This window comes from Argopecten irradians, chromosome 3 (genome assembly GCF_041381155.1).
Source record: "Argopecten irradians isolate NY chromosome 3, Ai_NY, whole genome shotgun sequence".
NCBI classification, from domain to species: Eukaryota; Metazoa; Mollusca; class Bivalvia; order Pectinida; family Pectinidae; genus Argopecten; species Argopecten irradians.
The window spans coordinates 26,873,201-26,896,993 of NC_091136.1; the positions used below are offsets into that span (position 1 = coordinate 26,873,201).

Genomic DNA, 23,793 nt, shown 5'->3' on the forward strand with positions numbered 1-23,793 from the left:
TTTTATTTTCAAATCCCCATACCTCTGATGAGTATAATAAAACTGTCATTACAAGTGAATCAAATATTTTCAGTTTAAGATGAACAGGAAGAGATACATAACTTTATTTCTTATAAATAGCAAACACCGATTTAATTGTTTGTTCAGCAGGTTTTTTCCCTTTCTTTAAAAACGCTACCATTAACATTATTTTCTGTACCTAGATATGTAAACAATTCTTATAAATCTAATTCTGTATTCCATAACATCAACTGGTGTTGTTGTACCGATTTACGTCTTGAGAATATCACATTTTTTTTCTTTCTGATATTAAGTTCTAATTTCCATGTTATGCAATATTGTTAAAATTCATGTAACATTTGTTGTAGACCATCAGATATTTCTGATATCATAAGTGTTATTGGAAAATAATATGATAAAAAGTTTGGGATATATTCCAATATCATATACCGTAAAAACTGGTATAATTTGCGCAGGTACTTTTTAGGGCTGAAAATGCTTAAACAAGAGATCCCAGAGGGATCTTGGCGCCCACCTAAGAACGATCTTTGTCTGACAAAGGAAAGAGGGATCTTTTCTCTGCTTTTCAAGCTTTTACTACATATTACTACACATGAAATTTCAGAAAGATCCTTTGACTGCTTTCTGAGATATATAACGGTAACAAACTTTAATCATCAAAATCCTTGATGGCTACCTGTCGGCCATCTTGTTCACCGATCGGTCCTAAAATGCAATATGCACAACTACACCCCTAGAAGAACCTGCACATACAATTTGAGACAGATCCCTTCAGTACATTCTTAGACATAGCGGAAAAAAACTTCAATTGTCAAAATCCAAGATGGCGTTCTGTCGGCCATCTTGTTCACTGATCGGTACCAAAATTTAATTTGCATAACCAGGGACCTAGGGGAACCTGCACATGAAATTTGAGACAGATCCCTTCAGTACTTTCTAAGAAATAGTGGTAACAAGCTTCAATTATCAAAATCCAAGATGGCGTCCTGTCGGCCATCTTGTTCATCGATGGGTCTGAAAATGCAATATGCACAACTAGACCCCTAGGGGAACCTGCACATGCAATTTGATACAGATCCCTTGAGTACTTTCTGACAAATAGTGGTAACAAGCTTTAACTTTCAATTTCCAAGATGGCGGCCTGTCGGCCATCTTGTTAATCAATCGGTCCCAAAATGCAATATGCACAACTAAGCCCCTAGGGGAACCTGCACATGCAATCTGAGACAGATCCCTTCAGTACTTTCTGAGAAATAGCGGTAACAAACTTCAATTGTCAAAATCCAAGATGGCTGCCTGTCGGCCATCTTGTTAACCGACTGGTCCCAAAATGCAATATGCACAACTAAGCCCCTAGGGGAACTTACATGTGAAATTTGAGAAAGATCCCTTCAGTACATTCTGAGAAATAGCGGTAACAAACTTTAACTATCAAAATCCAAGATGGCTGCCTGGCGGCCATTTTGTTGACCGATTGGTCCCAAAATACAATATGCACAACTAGGGCCCTAGGGGAACCTGCATATGAAATTTGAGAAACATCCCTTCAGTACTTTCTGAAAAATAGCGGTAACAAGAATTGTTAACGGACGGAAGGACGGACGGACGGACGGACGGACGGACGGACGGACGGAAGGACGGACGGACGGAAGGACGGACGACGGACCACGGACAAAAAGCGATTTGAATAGCCCACCATCTGTTGATGGTGGGCTAAAAATCTACTATCAGTATATTTAGCGCATCAAAAAAATGGGGAAAAACAGTGTCCAGGGAGTCCCAAAACCGATGTATGAAGGTGACAATTTCAATACAAAATATTCCCCATAAATGCTTGACAACTTCCACAAAAAATGTTGTATTTAGAAGAAATAACATATGAAAACCGCATTGTGTTTGTTTTCTTTTATTGGCCACCGTAACCTGAAACTGAAATATCTAGCAGATGTCCAAAACATTGGCGGTCTGGTCCGCCGTACTCCGAGCACATGTCAATGTTTTAAGATATTACACATGAATAGTAATCAGGAATATTTGAAAAGTACAATAAGTAATTAGTGTGTTTGAGATCATTAACAATTAACAGCAATCAGCTAGCGGATACGTAGTTTAGCTTGCAACAATCACAGTGTGCATAATTTGTCAAGATTTGTAAGACAAAATATTCTTTTCCACCAGGTAAGATTCTAAGTCATAAAGGTAGATTGAAAATAGGAAGGGAGATAAAATAACCAGATAAATATTTGTAGCGGGATCAGACTGGGTTGATTATCGGTGATCAGGTAGCTCAGTCGGAAGAGCTACATTTTCTTCTCTCCTACCAACGGCTGTGGTGTTTGAAAGGGTCTCATATGTATTCAAAAAAGGAGGGAGGGGTGTAGCGGGACTGGACTGGGTCAATTATCGATGACCAGGTAGTTTAGTCGGAAGCTAGTGTTCGGAGAGTCCCGGGATCGAATCCCGGTCTTGCCGCTACATTTTCTCCTCTTCTGTTACATATGGTACCATACTGTGCATGTAGATATTCAAGGTAAATCAACAATGTTCGCTGATCTTGCAGAATTGCCTTACAGTGTTATAATGAATGTAGTAAATGTATGTCTCATTGGTGTGATTGACAGTTCATGTGGTGACCGGAAAAAAGGTAAAATCAATACTTTCAGAGTGATCAGGGAACATTGATAGTCAAGGCGGGGAAAACATAAGACGACCTGTGTTATACAAATTAATGTTTAATTGATTTTCATTAAATTGTCTCGAAGGTGATGATTAGTGTGTTATGAACGATAATTAAGCTTAATACGTTTTTGACAAAAAATATAAACAGCTAATGTCATATTGTGTTTTAAATTTAAATAATCTTTTATTTATTCATTTCATTTCAAGCATGTACATGTCAAAGAATATAAACAAATATCAGGTATATGCTTAAATCATATTACAGTTAAATTCACAAGGAATTTGAAGATGATGATAGTAATTAATTAAGCTTCCACAGTTGAAAATTACTTCTTTTTGTTCACACAATTCTTCTCCTAGACTGTTTCCAGTTGAAATGATACATGCATGCTGACATTCTGTAAAACATAAGGAAACAACAAATGTATTAACAGAGTAATTACTGAAATTACATTGTTCACACCCTAAGATGTAATCGCACTAAAAACAGTGATCATTTGGGCTTTTGAACGATTGCATTTGTAAGACTGTGCCAGGTGGTAGAGATTAGTTCCGCTCGAGTGATCACACAATGCAAGTGAGAGTCGGGAATATGTTTATGTAAGTTTTAATTGCTAATCTCTGATGCTTGTTGGTAAAATATAACACAGTTTTCTCTACATTTTTATAAATTGAAACAGCTTTTTAAGTGCCGTTTTACGGAGGTTTTATGGAAGAATTATGAAAAAGAAATCGACATTTTCGTCGATCTAGTAGTTCAAAAAATATCACTTCGAGTTATATGAACATTCCATATATGATTTATGTCATTCGGCCAAAAATTTACTTCGTATTACCTAGTTTAATGAATATGCTGTATGTATATGATCAGAACGTCAAGCTCCTGCGGTGAAAATAACTAAAATGTTTTATAAGTATGGTTTAGTGGTAATCTCTGAACGTGCTTTTACATGTGCTTATGAAATTATCGATAATTATGGATGTGGTAAATATTCATACCTTATTAACTGCCGTTAGTTTTAAGATTACGCCACCTTGGACATTTACAAAATGTTCACCGTCTGTCACGTGCTATTTTATCAGTAGACCAAGTTTGTCCAAAATTTTGTTAGAGTTGTCTTTCTTCCATTGTAGTAAGGCCATGTGCCATAACACAGCCGTGATAAATGCATCTCCATTTCGCCATGGAATGTATTTGCTCCGAGACAAATTTGATTCAAATTACAAAATTCATTATGGTATCAATTTTGATGTTCGAGGTGAAATATTGATTTCATTTTTTTCCGTTGCGGAATAACCGTCTCAAATAGGGAGTAAACGTCTGGGGGGAACCAGCTTCGGAACGAAGCATTTTTGGGACGAAACGTCTTCATTCATTGTAAACACCATTTTGGGGACGAAAAGTCTAGATACTTTGTAAACAATCAGGTGAAAATTTTCAAACAGAAGATCTTTTGGATAGTGTATATAGTAAGGATATGAAAGCCGTAATATACTATTCCTATTTCAACGTTACAGATACGCTTATTTCAGTAACTTTCATATTCAAAATTTGCTATTTAAAATTCCCGGTAAAATCAAAGTTGTTGAATACACTGCCGCTAGGAGCGCTAGTATCTGCGAGCAATTTCTAAGCCAATCATATTGAGGAAATTGACTGTAAGAGAATTTTGCAACCACGATCACAATGGCGAGGTGACCCTCGCCAAAAATGAAATATCAAAATTGTTTGAATTAAGCATTGTGACAGAGCCACAGTATTGTGGTAAGAAGCAATATAAGGAATCTGCAATGAGCAATTGTGGGTGGGTGAAAAATAGCATTTGTATCAGGTAATCACTAAGAATTCATAAAAATGTTTATGTATTGTGTTCCCACTTAGGCTCTAGGAACATTCTAAAGGATATGTTCCATCAATTATGAAATTGAAACAAAATTCTTTTAGTTTGGTTTGATTAATTTGATGTCCAATACACAGCCAGGGTCATTTAAGGATGTACCGGATTTGTTGGTGGAGTAAATCCTGAGAAATAACCACTGACCAGTGGTCAGTACCTGGTGACTGCTCTACATGGGAACATGGGATTCACACTTGCAACCCAGAGTGGAGGGTTTGTGATAATGTCAAGACATCTAACCTCTCAGTCTCCATAAAATAGTAGTGTATTGGTGTTGTGGAATGACAATATAGACAATGGTGGCTAGATATTGGAAATAACAGTTCCAACATAGCATAGGTGGTTTTTACATTGTCAAAAATAAACAAAATATTGATTTCTTTGCAGCATATGCTTTACATTCAAAGACATCATATCACTCTTTTAATAAAACATAATTAGTAGATCTATTGAATAAGAAATGGCATCACAGACTTTGATATCAATCAACAAAATGTATCAAGTTAACATTTGAAAATCAATGTATCAAATTGACTTGTATGTAAATTAACACACTAATCACAATGGAATTTAATGACAACCTACACCAACCTTATTTTAAACACGTTTACGAATAAACAAAAGCATGCAGTGCTATGCTAAATGATTGATGCAATCATAATAACTTTCCTCTGATGAATGTATTAACTAAAGTTTACTCTCCTCCCCCTTTTTGTATTTTATGTTTTTAGTGTGGGATGCCAATGTGAAATCCCAGGTGAAAATATTTAAACTTCAAAGTTACTTCAAAAGATGAGATCATACATGTACTCAACTTCAAAATTCACACATCTATCAATAAAATGACTCACATCTTACAATGGTAATATTTTTAACAATAAAAAAGATTTCAGTCTAATATAAATCTAATGCTGACACAATAATATACATAACAGTATAAATATCATGTACAGACGCTTTCAACCTCACAACAGCATTATACAAAACTTCAAACAAATGGGGCCAACACCAGTCAAACAAACATGTTGGGTAATTTGCTGGATACAATAAAAGATATATACAGTAGGGATTAAAAGTAAACTTGGAAAACTGAATAATACCCACATACAGTCGTACAACTTGCACCCACTCATCAAAATTAGTTCAATCATATTCGAGAAAATTTCTGAAAAGCTCACAAACCTATATATCATATGCACATAAAACTCACTAACAAATACAAGTCTGTATAAATGTTCACAAAAATAACACTTTGAGAATATGTAGCACTAGTATTGACATTTTAATAATATAAATGCTGTTGCAATGTTGTATTGACTAGTCTCTCCTATGCATGTAGTAAGAAGGCTCAATATGAACTTTTATTTTAAGGCCATCACCTAAGATCAACTCAATTTGCCATCCACTACTTCTAAATTATAGCTTCTGACCAATGGATTTGTAGCTCATATGCTTCTGAAAGTTACTTTTTTTTTTGTCAAATGAGCTGAAAGATTTTCTAGGAAGACTTCTCTTCTGAGAAGAGCACAAATCGATTACAAGATGGCATACTTTTTAATCAAATACATATTATTTATGTCATATATTCATAAAAGACACTCAGCTTATATTACTTCATGCCAACTCAATTAAACAAGATGAAACCCTCATAATCATTATATATTATCTGTTTACTAGGCTAGAATTACCCCATCAGTCAATACATCTAATATAAAGATATGATGTAATGACAGACAAGGAGGGCACTTATGGTGAAACAAAAATATTAATTAGTTGAACTTCTAGATTTGAAGAATAAAATTTCCTATATACAGTGGAAATGTTCATCTCATTCATTAATACTATCACATTACAAGTCAATGGAAATGATTAACAATAAGTACTAGTCCATCATAGGTTCTCTTTCATCCAGGCAAATGAATATTCATAGACCAACAGCATTATAGCACCACCTATTAAAGTCAATAAAAGAAAATAAATCAATTGTTAAGTGGTATCTAAGACTTTTTAAATTTAAATATTCTTCATGTTACTATTATATAAGGAAACTAAACTTGGAAAGGACTCGAAAGGCGTAGCCAGCTGATGTCCAACCCATTTGATGTACAGGTACAATCTTGAAATCTTGTCGAAATATATAAAAAGTAGAGAAGCGTATCAGGCTCACAAAGAAAATATTTTCAGGATTACATAGATTTTTTATAAGGCGTTCCATATAATTATCTGTCATACACCGCTTAAATATATGGTGGATATTTTATGTGGTGACTGTAATATAATAATGTGGGTTGTAATTTAATGTACTATTTCAAATTCAAATAATATCTGCTCATGGCAGTGATAGCTACTGACCTGGGCCAAGCCTCAAAACCTTGGGTAGCAATCCTTTATATAACGCGAAAAACCTGAAAAGAATTGAAAATTAATCATCAGAGAACTCCAATGTATTTTTTCAAACTTCACAAAGTTTTTTAAGAACTGCTGAAAGGGTTGATGTGGTCAACAGTATAGAATGAATTAAAACAAAACTATTTAACATCATAGAAGAAAATATCCTTAAAAGCACCATATGGAGATCAAGGTATAAGAATTTTAATCATTCACCTCTGAAATTTCACAATGGAATGGTCTAGTTTTTGATTTATAAACGACTAAATGTATCTTCAAGGGGTGAATGTGGTAATAAGATACTAACCCTTCCTCTGCATATACAGTCCTTATTGTAGCAAAGCAGGTCCGGTACTTGATTTGGCCAGGAACAGGTTGAGGACCCTGGATTCTACTTTTGGCAACATCAAATGGAATGTTTATACAAGATGCCAGCACCCCAGAACACAATCCGATAGCAAACCTTCGCATCAAGTCAATTCTTTTATCCTAGAAAGTAAAGAAATAAGCTTGTACATATAATGGAGAGTGCTCACTTTCTTTGCATTTCTTTATAAAACATATTATTTAACCAGATACCTAGTTGTTTTTCTTAATATATATGTCTCCTGTTTTATCATTAAGCTAATGTCATTTGCAGCATAGCTTTGAATGTTGGAAATAATTTTGACTTTATGACCTACATGTAGTTTGAAATAATTTTGACCTCTGATAAAAGCAAAATGACTCTTGATTTTATTGCATCATATAATTTTAGTTGTTATTAAATCACATACATTTTCAAAATTTGACAACTATTTTGAAAAGGGGAAATAATAGAATAGTCTACATTTTTTAACTAAAATTACATCTACAAGTACAATGTACCATAGTCTCACACATGCTTAGAAACAGTTGCTTTGACAATTACATGTTTACTGTACAATAATGAGATTTACAATGTGATATAGCTACCTCATACTCAGGAACCATTGTTTTGACATTATGATAGAAGCCGAAGTAGACCATGTTAAAGACTCCATGTCTCCCTAAGGTGGAGGTCAGACCCTTGTTCAGTCCTCGTATACCAAAGCCATCTTGAGCTAGGATTTCCCTCGCAGTAGCAATTGTGCCTTTTTGCTGAAAGTATATTATTAATATCAATTTATACAAAAACAGTACTCAGCGTCTCAGTATTTTGGGGGTATTTCCCCCCCCCCCTTTTTTTTTCCTGTGAGTGTTTTTTTGTGTCTTTTTTTGTTTTGTGTATGTGTTTCCATTTCCTGTATAGATCTTGATCAGATTGTCTCCATACAATAAATGTGTTGTAAACAGACACCACTAATCAAACTTAGAAACATCCATGTCAAAATAATATATAGTTGTAATTTACTTACCTCTGTAAATACGCTTCGTTCTGCCTGTAACTTGACTTTAACTACTTCAAATGGATTGATGACAAATGCCTCTGTAAGGCCTGAACATAGTCCTGAGAGAGTGAATATCTACAATTGAAATTATTTTTTGATGACTTTTTCAAAAGCACATACGACTTCATATCAGGTGAATACTTGCACAGATGTAACTTAAATTACAGCCAGTAAAGTTGTATTTCTTGTAATTTTCACAAGCACAAACTTTTACAAAACATACAATGTGTGAATATGGATGCTTATATATATGATGGTTCAGATCCATGAAAGCACCTATATACTATTGACATAGCAGTAAATGTCACATGAAATATCACATGTTTTTAAAAAACCGCCACAGTCAACGCCATGTTTCAAACTTTCAGGTAATGTCGGAAAACTGAGTTGCATCATGTGACCGATATCAGCAATACTCGTATGGATCGTACCTCCCGAGCCGTATCACATGGTCAATATCGGCAATACCTATACAGATCGGAATAGATCAGAAAAGTTTGGATACTTCTGAGCTATTTTAAAAGTGTACACATTAACAAGAGATCCCAGAGGGATCTTGGCACCCACCAAAGAATGATCTATGTCTGACAATGAAAAGATGGATCTTTTCTCTGCTTTTCAAACTTTTTCAAACATACTACATACAAAATTTGAGACAGATCGCTTCAGTACTTTCTGAGAAATAGCAGTAAAAAACTTCAACTAGCAAAATCCAAGATGGCTCCTTGATGGCCATCTTGTTGATCGATCAATCCCAAATCACAATATGCCTAACTAGGGCCCTAGGGGAACCTACATATGAAATTTGAGACAGATCCCTTCAGTGCTTTTTGAGAAATAGTGATAACAAACTTTAACTATCAAAATCCAAGATGGCTGCCTGGCGGCCATCTTGTTGACTGATTGGTCCCAAAATGCAATATGCACAACTAGGGCCCTAGGGGAACCTACATATGAAATTTGAGACAGATCCCTTCAGTACTTTCTGAGAACTAGCGATAACAAACTTTAACTATCAAAATCCAAGATGGCTGCCTGGCGGCCATTTTGTTGACCAAATGGTCCAAAAATGCAATATGCACAACTAGGGCCCAAAGGGAACCTACAAATGAAATTTGAGACAGATCATTTCTGTCTCAAATCTGTCTCAAATTTCATATGCATGTTCCCCTAGGGCCCTAGTTGTGCATATTTCGTTATGAGACTGATCGGCCAACAAGATGGCTGCCTGGCGGCCATCTTGTTGACTGATCGGTTCAAAAATGCAATATGCACAACTAGGGCCCTAGGGGAACCAACATATGAAATTTGAGAAAGATTCCTTCAGTACTTTTTGAGAAATAGCGATAACAAACTTTAACTATCAAAATCCAAGATGGCCGCCTGGCGGCCATCTTGTTGGCCGATCAGTCTCAAAACGAAATATGCACAACTAGGGCCCTAGGGGAACATGCATATGAAATTTGAGACAGATTCCTTCAGCACTTTTTGAGAAATAGCGATAACAAACTTTAACTATCAAAATCCAAGATGGCTGCCTGGCGGCCATCTTGTTGGCTGATAAGCCTCAAAATTTAATATGCTCAACTAGGGCTCTAGGGGAACTTGCATATAAATTTGAGGCAGATCCCTTCAGCACTTTGTGAGAAATAGCGATAACAAACTTTAACTATCAAAATCCAAGATGGCTGCCTGGCGGCTATCTTGTTGACCGATTGATCCCAAAATGCAATATGCACAACTAGGGCCCTAGGGGAACATGCATATGAAATTTGAGACAGATTCCTTCAGCACTTTTTGAGAAATAGCGATAACAAACTTTAACTATCAAAATCCAAGATGGCTGCCTGGCGGCCATCTTGTTGGCTGATAAGCCTCAAAATGTAATATGCTCAACTAGGGCTCTAGGGGAACTTGCATATGAAATTTGAGGCAGATCCCTTCAGCACTTTGTGAGAAATAGCGATAACAAACTTTAACTATCAAAATCCAAGATGGCTGCCTGGCGGCCATCTTGTTGGCTGATTAGCCTCAAAATGCAATATGCACAACTAGGGCCCTAGGGGAACTTGCATATGAAATTTGAGGCAGGTCCCTTCAGCACTTTGTGAGAAATAGCGATAACAAACTTTAAGGCAGGTCCCTTCAGCACTTAGTGAGAAATAGCGATAACAAACTTTAACTATCAAAATCCAAGATGGCTGCCTGGCGGCTATCTTGTTGACCGATTGATCCCAAAATGCAATATGCACAACTAGGGCCCTAGGGGGACCTACATATGAAATTTGAGGCAGATCTTTTTTCGAACTTTCTGAGAAATAGCGATAACAAAAATTGTTAATGGACAGACGGACGGACGGAAGGACGGAGGGACGGACGGAAGGACGGACGGAAGGACGGACGGAAGGACGGACTACAGACAAAAAGCGATTTGAATAGCCCACCATCTGATGATGGTGGGCTAAAAATCAATATTTTGATTCAATTGCTTAATATCTTTGCAATACTAACTTTACAAAAGTTGGTAAATATCGAAAGTTTAAAACTTAGAGAGGTGGAGAAAAATATGTAGAACACTTTGAATACTATTTCTATGCCAAAAATACAACATGTCACAGAGTACGCTTATTGGGTCGAATACGGTACATGCATTAAGCTCTCATACATTGAATATGGACTACAGAAGTTTTTGAACACTTCATTATAATGTGTAGGTACATGCAAATAAATAACTGGTATTCATTTCAAATAAAGATATATAGTATGGTACTCACAAAAGATTCTGGGAGGTAGGAGCCATATGCAAAAATACTTTTGTATTGTTCAAAGGTGAAAAATTTGACAGCTCTCTTAGGTGTTTCTGCCATCAGAGGAGGTAGTATGCCTTTGTAAAAGGATAAAGCTCTGTCAAAGGAAAAAGACAATTGTCATGTGGTTAGTGCAGGAAGCATTTCCAATACAATTGTACAGCATATAAATCGCTTATACTGTATTTGAACTAGCCTTTCACAAATTAAAAGCAAGTCATAAATCAATTTGCAAAAACAATCAAGTAAATCAAGAAAATCAAGTAAAGAAATCTAAACATTTTTCATAATTTCAGTTGATTTCAGTTAAGTGAAAGTGAGACCTAAAAAAAGAAATACGTATAGGGATGGGGGCGTTTATTTGGTCAAATAAAGTACTTATGCAGTCATGAATGAAAATGTAATTAAGAACAAACCTTTATAATGAATGAATTTCTGTAATTAATATAAATCTTCCCCTTGAAAACCTTTTAAACTTTCCTTTTAACAAACTGTACATACTATTAATGATATACATCAGCTGCTATATTCATCTCTAACTTAAAGTTAGAGATGAATATAGCAGCTGATGTCTACCATGTACAGAACAGGCTGAGGACTATTTGCTTTTGTCACCATTGTCTTAACACTATGGTTAGCTATTCACTAATTTCTTTGTTTTGATTATAAGATGATTCAATAATAACAACAACAGTATATAGCATAAACCAAAATAGCTTATTTCATTTCTTTGATATTAGCATCTGTCTTCCAGACTTACCCCTCTTGTCTGTACATCTTACGGAAACAGTCTGTGAGAGAGGTGTATCTGTTGGGGTCTTCAGGGCCACGCTGGATCTGGAATCTTGTCTTCACCAAATCGAGAGGATGCATAATTGACACTTCTACAAAACCTATACCAAAAGTATAAGAAGTTCTGTTTTAAAAATTGAGCACTTTATTCATATAACTTTTCATAAATGCATTGCAGTATTTTCCAACTTTATGTACATTAATTCAGCACATACAAGAAGCAAGTCTAAACAAAAGTGGCTTATTAGTACCATTCACTAAGAAAGTCAGTGATATTCATAAGCAACTAATCTAGCATGCAATTTGCGATGAAAGCTTCAAAGTTTATTGCCTACATTTCAAGGTACTCAATTTGAATTATCGTATTCGACCCAATAAGTGCCTTTGTCCCAAAAAACGCCCCTCACGCCTTATGAGGCCACAATTTCAATTGCCCAGGCATAAATAAAGACCAAAACTACAAAAAACTGTATAAATTTGCAATAATTTCATCTTATTATCACCTTTTCACTTTTTCAATTTTTTACATGCCCTGGGTGCTCATTGGGACGAATACAATATTAATGGTATTTGTTCAAGCACTTACAAATATTGCAGTTTTCAGATATCAAAATGACATCATCCGTAGAAACTCAATATAACTAGTACAAATGTATATCATTTAAGGGGATATGTATTTTGAAATATTACTATGTAGCATTATAAGACTCTTTTTTATGTGGATATGATGGATAGGGATATTGTACCCGAGGGTAAAAAAAGGTTGTAAAATCTTAGGATTGCCGAGGTTTTTACAACATTTTGTGATCCTGAGGGTAGAATATCCCTATCCTTAATATCTACATATTCAAGAGTAATTTAATCATATATATATATAGTTATATAATAGTCATTTTCATATTTTAAGCATTTTCTCTAATATTTCAGTAAAATTATATCTTGACTTTAGAAGATGTCCATGATGATCTAAATTGACACTATTCTAGTTTGATATTTTATAAGGATTAGAGAACATGATTAGCTTGGCAAGTGTAGTTTCTTGTGACAGTGTTATCAGTGCAATCAGTGTTAATTGTGATATGTACATATAGTTTAAATATATCCAGTTAATTAGGAGTGCTATTGTTCATTTTCACCATAAGAATTTAGTACGTATTAGAATATTTTAGGCAATCATTCTATATAAGATTCTTAAAGTAAACTCCACCTTGTATTTTAGTGATTGGTATGTTATTATGTAGGGTAATTGATAGGGGTTGTGGCAGTCAGTTTGAGAAAGCTAGAACCCTGGAGGCATGAAGGATACTTGTGCTGGCTTTTGCAAAGGACCAGAGGGCTTTGGGACCAGTTTTCTAAATAATACAGAGGACAGCTCCTGTGTTGAGACAAATGTTAACAGTTCACTAAGTTTGCAACGAAAAGGGGTGGCTTTAGAAGAGTGTGGCAAATGTGCTACCATGCTAATTCTCTAAACTATATAGTCACATCCTGATGGACCTCCAAACTATAGAAATGGGGAAAATAAACAAAACCCCAGCAACCACTTGGTGACAATTTTGTTTCATACCTCAACGGTTTATTGCAAGTTTACAACTATAATATTCTGCCATTTTGAAATAAGTTCCAAGAAAACCGCAACTGCAAGTGAATTCTCCATACATGCAAAGTTACGCAATATTTTCAACGCAAATCCTGTTGTTTACATCTTTTATAGTAAAACCAGCTTATTTTCTGTAAAAAAAATGTTAAAGATGCTCCACGGCCGACAGAGCGTAAACGATACTCACTATTTGAACAATAATTTGTGTATAATTATGTGTATATGTCTAAGTGACAATGCACAATTTAAGTACTTGATTTCATATAGGACATTGCCAGGGATTTTTTTGGTATGCAATTAATTTTTTTAATAATTTTATCTTGAAGTAAAATTAAAAGCTCAAACTTTTCAATTGTGGCAATGGTGTAAAGTAAGTAACTTTTGAAACTGAAGAAAAATGATAAATCGTCTGCTCCTGTTTTCGATAGAGAAAAAATACCATTTGTCAACAGTAGAGCATCTTTAAAATTTTACTGCGAAAATAGTAATTTTGTTGACACCATAACATCACCAGACTGTATTGCATGGTTAGCATGCAATATACAGCCTCTGGCGACATGAGTGTCTGGCATGAGACCAGCCCCTATTACAGCACTGTAGGTAAACATATATGAAGAAACATGAATATAGCACCTGTATCATAGAACTGCGCTCTGCAATAGGCTTTGCCTAAAATTAAATTAAGTCATATATATATGTTTAATGACCCCGTTGAGCACTTTACAATGTTGGGTGCATCATGCAGTCCCACCAAAATATAACATCACAAATTAACAATCACTAATCTCGAAACCCATATTTATTGCATTGGGTGGTCCATTCTGAAAGGGGACATAACTCTCCTATTTTTGACATTATCAAATATACAATGCTAAGCAGTGTATGTGTGATGAAAAAGAGAAATTCTTAATATTGTTAACATTTATGTTAATTTAACTATCTACAATTCGTCATTTTTCAAATAAATTTAGAAGCAAAAAAAAATGGTATCAGACATCATAATAAAGACGGGTGTAGCATCTTTAAGATATTTGGGTTCCATACTGATATAACCGTTAGTTACTGTAGGGAAGTTACCCGATATTTAGATTGATACCTGCACATCCACCTGCTGCAAACTGCATAGCAGCCAAGGCAAAGGGACTTCTCTGTCTGGCGTCCATACTAGGGGATGTCATTTCTATTTTCAACAGCAAACTAGCCACCAACAAGTGCTCCCTTCTTCTCTTCTGCTAGTCTACTTTGACCACAAGGCTTACAGCACAGGGGAGCAGAAATTACACAAGTAGATTTATCTCCATACTAAACAACATGCATTTTTGATCATTTCTATATTCATTCAAATAGTTGAATATTATATGTGATAATTAGAAATGAAATTCAAATGTTATATTTTGCCTGTACAGAATTAAATATTGTTTTAGTTAGGAAAAAATAGTTTCTCCCTGTAATTTGTCTTTTCGATGTTTGAATTGAACGTGATATCGATGATACATTTGAAGCATTAACAACACCCAGATACACAAACGGCCTTGGACGACCCGAGGATAGAGGATACGCTAAGCTGCTAGCATGGATATCCAGTGATCTAATGCGTCGTTAATGATATATTCCACATTTCCACACTTATTTTGGTATGTTCTTAGTTGGTAAATTTCCGTTTACACATACAACTATAGCTACAAATATATTGTTTTACGATTTTCACGTGTTTTCCAATGTTAACACGGAGCACAGGGCCATGTATAGTCTCTATATGAAAAATAGCCAGAAATACATATAAATATATATATATTTCTGGCTATTTTTTTCATATAGAGACTATACATGGCCCTGTGCACGGAGGATGTGTCCACCAACAAATAAGTGCCATATCGTGACCATCGTGTATCAATCATTGTGTAATCATCTCACACTGTTCACACTGTTTTCCAGCCGTTGTAAGTCCTGGACTTGTAAGGCTGATCTATATTTGGTCTCATCCTTGACATTCTTTTTGTTGCGCAGCGAGGTAATATTTTACATTTTAAAATCACTAGAATCTATTTACAATTAAAAGTTTTAAAAGTTTTAAAAAGGTTTAAAAGAAGCAATTTCTAGTAAGCAGCGAACTGAATAAGTTTTGACACCGCAGTTTATCAAACTACCAACATAGATTGGATCATTACTTAGTACAGTAGTGATTGTACGATATATCTTTATCTTCCTCACGTAATGTATGATTGATACATGATGGTCACGGTATGGCAATTATTCGTTGGTGGACACGTCCTCCGTGAACAGGGCTGTGTATAGTATCTATAGTGACCACCATCATGTATCCGTCAGTGTGTAGTCACCTGTCTATAGAGACCACCATCATGTATCCATCAGTATGTAGTCACCTGTCTATAGTGACCACCATCATGTATCCATCAGTGTATAGTCACGGACTCACCTGTCTATAGTGACCACCATCATGTATCCATCAGTGTGTAGTCACCTGTCTATAGTGACCACCATCATGTATCCATCAATGTGTAGTCACCTGTCTATAGTGACCAACATCATGTATCCATTAGTATGTAGTCACCTGTCTACAGAGACCACCATCATGTATCCATCAGTGTGTTGTCACCTGTCTATAGTGACCACCATCATGTATCCATTAGTATGTAGTCACCTGTCTATAGAGACCACCATCATGTATCCATCAGTGTGTAGTCACATGTCTATATATATATAGTGACCACCATCCTGTATCCATTCTTAGGTCACCTGACAGAAGGTTGTGTTTTGTCCGTTGTCGTGCGCTGTTCACTGTGCGTCGTGTTTAAGACTAATTATACAAAAGCCTACTGCTCCTTAAACCTTGAGTAAATTACATCTCTATTTGATGTGAAACAACAAAAGGCCCCAAAAGTGAAAATTTCTTAATTTAAGCTTTAAAATCCTACTCCTCCTCCTCCATCCTTGCATGGGTTTCATCCATATTTGATGTGAAACTTCATTGGCAAAGAACAATCATATTTTTATATAGATGAGCCTGGTCCGACCCATAGGGGCTGAGGGGTGGGGCCCAAAAAGGGGAAGGACAATGATATTTTATAAACGAGTTAGGTCTGACCCCTGGTGATAGAAGGGCGGGGCTCAGAAGGGGTAATTTGACTGAAATGAGGCTTCTAAATCATACTCCTCCTTAACCCTTGAGTGAATAACAACAATAGTTTGTGTCAAACATTAATGGGGGAAGACAATCATAATATATATAAATGAGCCAGATTTGACTCTTAGGGACAAAGAGATGGGCTCAAAAGGGAAAATTGATGAAAGTTTGCTTTAAATTCCTAAACCTTGTTAACTCTGGAGTGGATAACAACCATATTTGACATGAAATATCATTACATGAGGACAATTATATTTTAAAAAAGGATGGAAGTAAGACCCATGGGAATAGAATGGCCGGGGTCAAAAATGGAAGCTTTGCTGAAATTTGGCTTTAAAATCTGACTCCTTTTTAATCCTTGAATGGTTAACAACCATATATGCTGTGGAACATCTGTAGAAACAAATTATTTAAATGAATGACCTTGAGGACCAGTCAACTTCACAGGAATCAAATAAGCTAAAATCTTTAAACCACTTCCTGTGAATAACTTAGAGGCCTAGAGACTTGATATTTGGCCTGCAGCATACTAGGATGAAGGGCTACCAATTTTGTTAAAAAAAATGACCTTTACCTATTTCAGAAACTTAAATATTCAACTAAGGTGTTCCTTGTATTGTTTATATTAATTGTTAACCACTACTTTATACTGTGACTATTGTTTTGTGCCATGAGGCAGATGACTGTTAAGGCCCATGGGACTCTTGTTAATGAGGGCCAGGACATTTCCATAATACAATTGTCAATTTAAAGGAAACAAATGGATTTACTTTATATTCCCATATAATATCAGTGATATATGTGACTTGTATTTGTAGGAGAGATGGCATTACTGGGTATATGTCGACAGTTTGCATCTTTGTCTATGAGATGTCTTCCAAAAGCAACACAACACTTGCAGATCAAGAATGGTTTAACGTCAGGTAAAATAGTTTAAATTTGATTTCTCGTTTATTTTCCAAGTTTTTATTTTTTCTTAAACTTTTCTTTAGATTTCTAGTTCTATCAAAACTGAACCAGTGTATGATTATTGATACTCAAAGTCTAAATCTTAGGTATAGGTAACATCTGATGTCCACCATTCAAGTCACCCACCCTGTGCTTACTCTATGGATAGCATTTTGGGCATTTTGCTAATGGTAGACACTAACTGCATTTTTTAGCCCACCATCATCAGATGGTGGGCTATTCAAATCGCCTTTCGTCCGTGGTCCGTCGTCCGTCCGTCCGTCCGTCCGTCCTTCCGTCCGTCCGTTAACAATTCTTGTTACCGCTATTTCTCAGAAAGTACAGAAGGGATCTTTCTCAAATTTCACATGTAGGTTCCCCTAGGGCCCTAGTTGTGCATATTGCATTTTGGGACCAATCGGTCAACAAGATGGCCGACTGGCGGCCATCTTGGATTTTGATAGTTAAAGTTTGTTACCGCTATTTCTCAGAAAGTACTTAAGGGATCTGTCTCAAATTTCACATGTAGGTTCCCCTAGGGCCCTAGTTGTGCATATTGCATTTTGGGACCAATCGGTCAACAAGATGGCCGACTGGCGGCCATCTTGGATTTTGATAGTTAAAGTTTGTTACCGCTATTTCTCAGAAAGTTTTGAAGGGATCTTTCTCAAATTTCATATGTAGGTTTCCCTAGGGCCCTAGTTGTGCATATTGCATTTTGGGACCAATCGGTCAACAAGATGGCCGACTGGCGGCCATCTTGGATTTTGATAGTTAAAGTTTGTTACCGCTATTTCTCAGAAAGTACTGAAGGGATCTTTCTCAAATTTCATATGTAGGTTTCCCTAGGGCCCTAGTTGTGCATATTGCATTTTGGGACCAATCGGTCAACAATGATGGCCGACCGCGGCGGCCATCTTGGATTTTGATAGTTAAAGTTTGTTACTGCTATTTCCCAGAAAGCACTGAAGGGATCTTTCTCAAATTTCATATATAGGTTCCCCTAGGGCCCTAGTTGTGCATATTGCATTTTGGGACCAATCAGTCAACAAGATGGCCGACCGACTGACGGCCATCTTGGATTTTGATAGTTAAAGTTTGTTACCGCTATTTCTCAGAAAGTACTGAAGGGATCTCTCTCAAATTTCATATGCATGTTCCCCTTGAACCCTAGTTGTGCATATTGCATTTTGGGAGTGATCGGTCAACAAGATAGCCGACCGGCGGCCATCTTGGATTTTGATAGTTAAAGTTTGTGAACACTATTTCCCAGAAAGTACTGAAGGAATCTTTCTCAAATTTCATATGTAGGTTCCCCTACGACCCTAGTTGTGCATTTTGCATTTTGGGACAGATCGGTCAGCAAGATGATCGACAGGTAGCCATCTTGAATTTTGATAATTGAAGTTTTGTTACTGCTACATAACTCAGAAAGTACTGAAAGGATCTTTCTCAAGGTTCATATATAGTATGTAGTAAAAGTTTGAAAAGCAGGGAAAAGATCCCTCTTTCTGTTGTCAGACATAGATCATTATTTGGTGGGCGCCAAGATCCCTCTGGGATCTCTTGTTTGCTAAGTCATTTTTTAACTGAAGGAGGAAAATAAAATATGATTGTAATTTCATTTTTTTTATTGATACTCAAAGTCTAAATCTTAGGTATAGGTAACATCTGATGTCCACCATTCAAGTCACCCACCCTGTGCTCACTCTATGGATAGCATTTTGGGCATTTTGCTAATGGTAGACACTAATTGCATTTTTTGCTAAGTCATTTTTTAACTGAAGGAGGAAAATAAAATATGATTGTAATTTCATTTTTTTTCAGTTCATTCTAAATACCCAAGCTATAAAATCCATGTAATTGAAGATGGAATATACAAGTGTCTAAACATTTGTCATTCCAATTGATAGGACAAAAGGGTGACTTTGTTGGGCACTAGGTGCGTTCTGTTAAAAACATTTCTTTTTTACTAAAGTAAAAAGGTTTTAACAACTTTTGCTAAAATGTTTTTGATCAAAAGTTACCAGTGCTACCAGTATGCCCATCACATCTATAATTCAAATCCTTAAGTTACTAAAGATTTGGTTTTTGTTAATTTTGTCATTTTAGGAACAAAGATGAATTTTTCATCCGGAAGTTCTTCAATATGTAGTCTGTCAACAAAAATCATTGGAAACAAAGCCAACCACATGAATGTTCATAAGATGTTGTGTCAGAAATATTTTCTACCACAAGTCTTACTACAACGTGATATGACATTAAACCAAATGCATAGAAAGGGAAAACCAAAAAAGAAAAGAAATAAGAAGTTTGGTATTCTTGGTGGAAATGCATTTAAGAGAGGTTTAGTTTTAAAAACCCTCATCAAAAAGCCAAAGAAACCAAATTCTGCATCCAGGAAATGTGTAAGAGTAAAGCTTAGTAATGGAATTGAGACTACAGCTTATGTTCCTTACGAGGGGCATAATCTTCAGGAGCATACAATAGTATTATTGAAAGGAGGTAGGCTTCAGGACGTTCCAGGAGTAAAATTATGCTGTGTACGTGGAAAATATGACTTACCTCATGTCATTAAAAAGAAGAAAATGTGAATGAGTGTGATTTAATATGATAGCTTCATTTCTTTGAAAATAAATTTGTTTTACTCATTTTGAGTCTTTCTTGATTTGTATGGTAAGTTGTGCATTTTTGGATAAATGTGAAAATATCACAGCAGACATGCAGCTATCTATTCTTACATTTGTTGAATTGAAGCTAATTACAGTGTTATAATTTGGAAAACTCTTAAATTACTGTCGTGAGTCCCCAGGTATGCATGCCTATTTTGAACAACAGTGTTAACCATTTAAGAATATGGTGAATTTTAACAAAAATGTAGCTGATGTAATTTTAATCCCTCCTTTTTTTAAAGGAAAAGGTAATAATCGTTTGTTTTTATCCGATCAAAATTAAATCATTTATTGGTAGGTTGAAGGTTATAAATGATCCTGATCATTCTTGATACTCCAGGGGTTCTGATCACTTACGCTTTCTACTCCTCTGGACTATTACATAGTAAAGTTGGACACAACAGAACAAAACAGGTAATTTAATCGTTTGATGTACATCAAAAGAGCCGTATAACAGTACACTGTGGTTGGCTGTAGGGCTTTGATGTTTGGCGTCGCACTCTCTGTAGTTTTCAAAGGAAATCTTTGCAGGCCTGTGATTGGTTCAGCTGTTTTCCGCTGAGCTGGCTCCAGTTTTAATGATCACTTATGATCTCTACACCCCTGGAGTATTGAGGATCGATTCTGATTTGGTCTGGACCAAGAGCTATTTTCAGGTCAATTAAAAATTACTGCCTTGAAAAATACATTTTAAAGCTTTTCTTCAGTTTTATTGAAGCTGAAAATTTATATGAATGTAAGAAGAGCAGTCCATGAAGTATTGTTATTTTTATACATGAAAAACAAAATTACCCTGTCTGTCAAATATAATCCTTCTGGCTTCTAGTTTCATAAAGAAAATTTTAATGTCAAATTTGTTTGGTAATTTCAAACTGTTTAGGATTTCTTCACAATAATCAGGCTATCTGCTAGCTGGGCTTACGTAGCTCTGGACACTAAACACATTAATGTTGATCACAGAAGGCATGCTTATATATATAATTATGCTAGTATTGATAAGATAAAGAACAAATTATTTGTAGTATTTTCAAAGTCACTCATTGAGTGTAGAATAGAAAAAAATCAAATGCCTTGAAATATCGTGATGAATCTGAACCTTTTAATGTTATGCAGTGTAGCAGATTTTCAGCAACAGAGATGCGTGATATTGGACATCATCGTAGACTCACTTCATACTTTAGTGTATGTAGCATAGTGCAATCAACTGCGGTTCTCATGACAATGAGTGTAGGGCTTGGGCCTAGTTTTATGAACATTTCTTAAATTAAGGAATTCCTATTTAGCCCACCAACGTCAGATAGTGGTCTATTCAAATTGCCTTTCGTCCATGGTCCCAGTTATGCATATGGCATTTTGGGACCAATTTGTCAACAAGATGACAGACAGGCAGCAATCTTTTTGGCTTTTGATAGTTGAAGTTTGAAAAGCAGAGTAGAGAGAAGATCTGGCTTTCTAATGTACAGACATAGATCATTATTTGATGGGTGCCAAGATCCCTCCGAGACCTCTTGTTTAAACTTAAAATTCTCCATATGGAAACATTATACATGTAGATTTGAAGTAATGTTTCATGCTTTAAGGAATGTTCATGAAACTTGGCCCTGTATAAAAAACATGACTACAAATCAGAACAAGACCATTTATTTCCCTTCCAGGATAATTCCTCGTGACATCAACTACCAACTTACTCATAAAAAATCAATACAACTGTTCATAATTATAAACTCTTCACATGAAAATACAACTGAAACCAAACACTAGGTTCTTGTCACTGTGGGAGTACAGAGCAAACTTCTCTTGTATATGCTACAAGTCATGATGATTATTTGGCAGGTAAAAAATATTTTTACAAGGGCTCGTGTTACTACTGGAAAAGTTTACACAAATCTTTAAGTCATATATGGCCACATGTTAATACTTGAATCAACATTTTAAATTGAGCAAAACTGAACTGAAGTATCATTTCTTTGATTCCCTTAAGCACTTTTTAAATAGAACAAAAATGAACATGATAATTAAGATTCTAAAATACCACAAAGGATTGTAATATCAATAGATTCTAATAGATAAGTGCTAAAAATCCTCAACATTAAAATAAATGATTTTTGGGGGGAAGGAAAATAATCTCTGCAGTCATCAAGAGAAGTTGTTTACATCTATTGTGACTTTTGGTCTTACTTCATCTGTTCTCTAGTATCGACTTCATAGCATTCCATCCATATGATTTAGACTTGTCATTCTGAGTAACAGACTTCAATACAAACTGGGTAAATCACTGATTATGTGGTACAACAATTGCAATGCAGTACAGGGTTAGTAAAGCCTTAATATTACAAGATTTTTTTTATAATATTAAATAAATATATTTTACTTTAAATTTTTTACATTCCCAAATACCTCAAACAATACAGATTGTATTCAAATCAAGAATTACAACTTGGTAGTTAAAGAAACATATTAATGAGGTAATTTAATGTCACTGTAGCAGATTGACATTAAAATAAGATGCAAAGTTATTGTAATAAGTACATTTTGTATATTTATATGTATTTGTTACAATCCAGATCATAACTATTATTAAAACATTAAAAAGATATTAAAATACTGCTTGTAATTCCCACTATTTAAATTCATTCAAACCTCGTTTTAATACTATTTGAAAAATATAGTCCAAACCAACATAACACTAAAACAGGATATTAACTGTATTCCTTAATAAATCTTTTTCTTCTATTACTTGTAGTTAGGTTGACACTATAGAGAAGCTCTATAACTGCTGATTAAACACAAACCACTGTGTATTCCCATCACTGACAATGCCATATCGAACAGAATAACGCGTGGAGATAAAACAATTCTAATTTATATTTCATTATTAAATTCTCTCAAATACAGAACAATTCTTTTAACAATATATTAACACTTTCTTGTTTTAATATTAACTTTAACACAACAAGGAACAATTTGTACAAACTCTAGTATATTACAGTTCAACTGTCAAGCCTTTTTAACTGTCAAATGACAGCTTTTCCCTTGTACAGGGATTTTTTTTTGAAATGTGTTTCCTTATATAGGTATACATAAAATGGAATTAATTTAAAAAAATGCCTTGATTTTGATATTAACTTTAAATGTCCTAAAAGACGTTATAAAAGCTATTGAATTTTTCGTAAAACAATTATAATTTAAAGGTACTCTCTGCAGACATATAGGATATAAAAGAATAATATATTTCCTTGCATTGATCTTATTAAATCATGCCTTTTACTTTCCAGAAGATGACTTCATTTATTACAAAAATAAAACCTATAAATAGTTACGCATTAAGAAATATTAATTAAAGTTAAATACAAATATTTCAGTCTGTATTCACCAGTTCAACAGTGCAGCTCAATCTAATAATAAATATATTTAACAATTATAATTTCCATATG

The 23,793-nt window shown here is 35.1% G+C and overlaps 1 protein-coding gene across 1 annotated transcript; it reads right to left on the reverse strand.

Annotated features, from left to right (window-relative positions):
- Positions 1-4,450: 4,450 nt before the first annotated feature.
- Positions 4,451-14,875, reverse strand: LOC138318035 (mitochondrial 2-oxodicarboxylate carrier-like). Its single transcript, XM_069260072.1, has 8 exons — positions 14,691-14,875; positions 11,963-12,095; positions 11,170-11,299; positions 8,363-8,470; positions 7,941-8,105; positions 7,294-7,475; positions 6,951-7,003; positions 4,451-6,550 (listed from the first exon to the last, which is right to left on the reverse strand). The coding sequence occupies exons 1-8, from the start codon at positions 14,770-14,772 to the stop codon at positions 6,489-6,491; spliced, it is 915 nt and encodes a 304-aa protein (XP_069116173.1). The 5' UTR covers positions 14,773-14,875; the 3' UTR covers positions 4,451-6,488.
- Between the last annotated feature and the right edge of the window lie 8,918 nt (positions 14,876-23,793).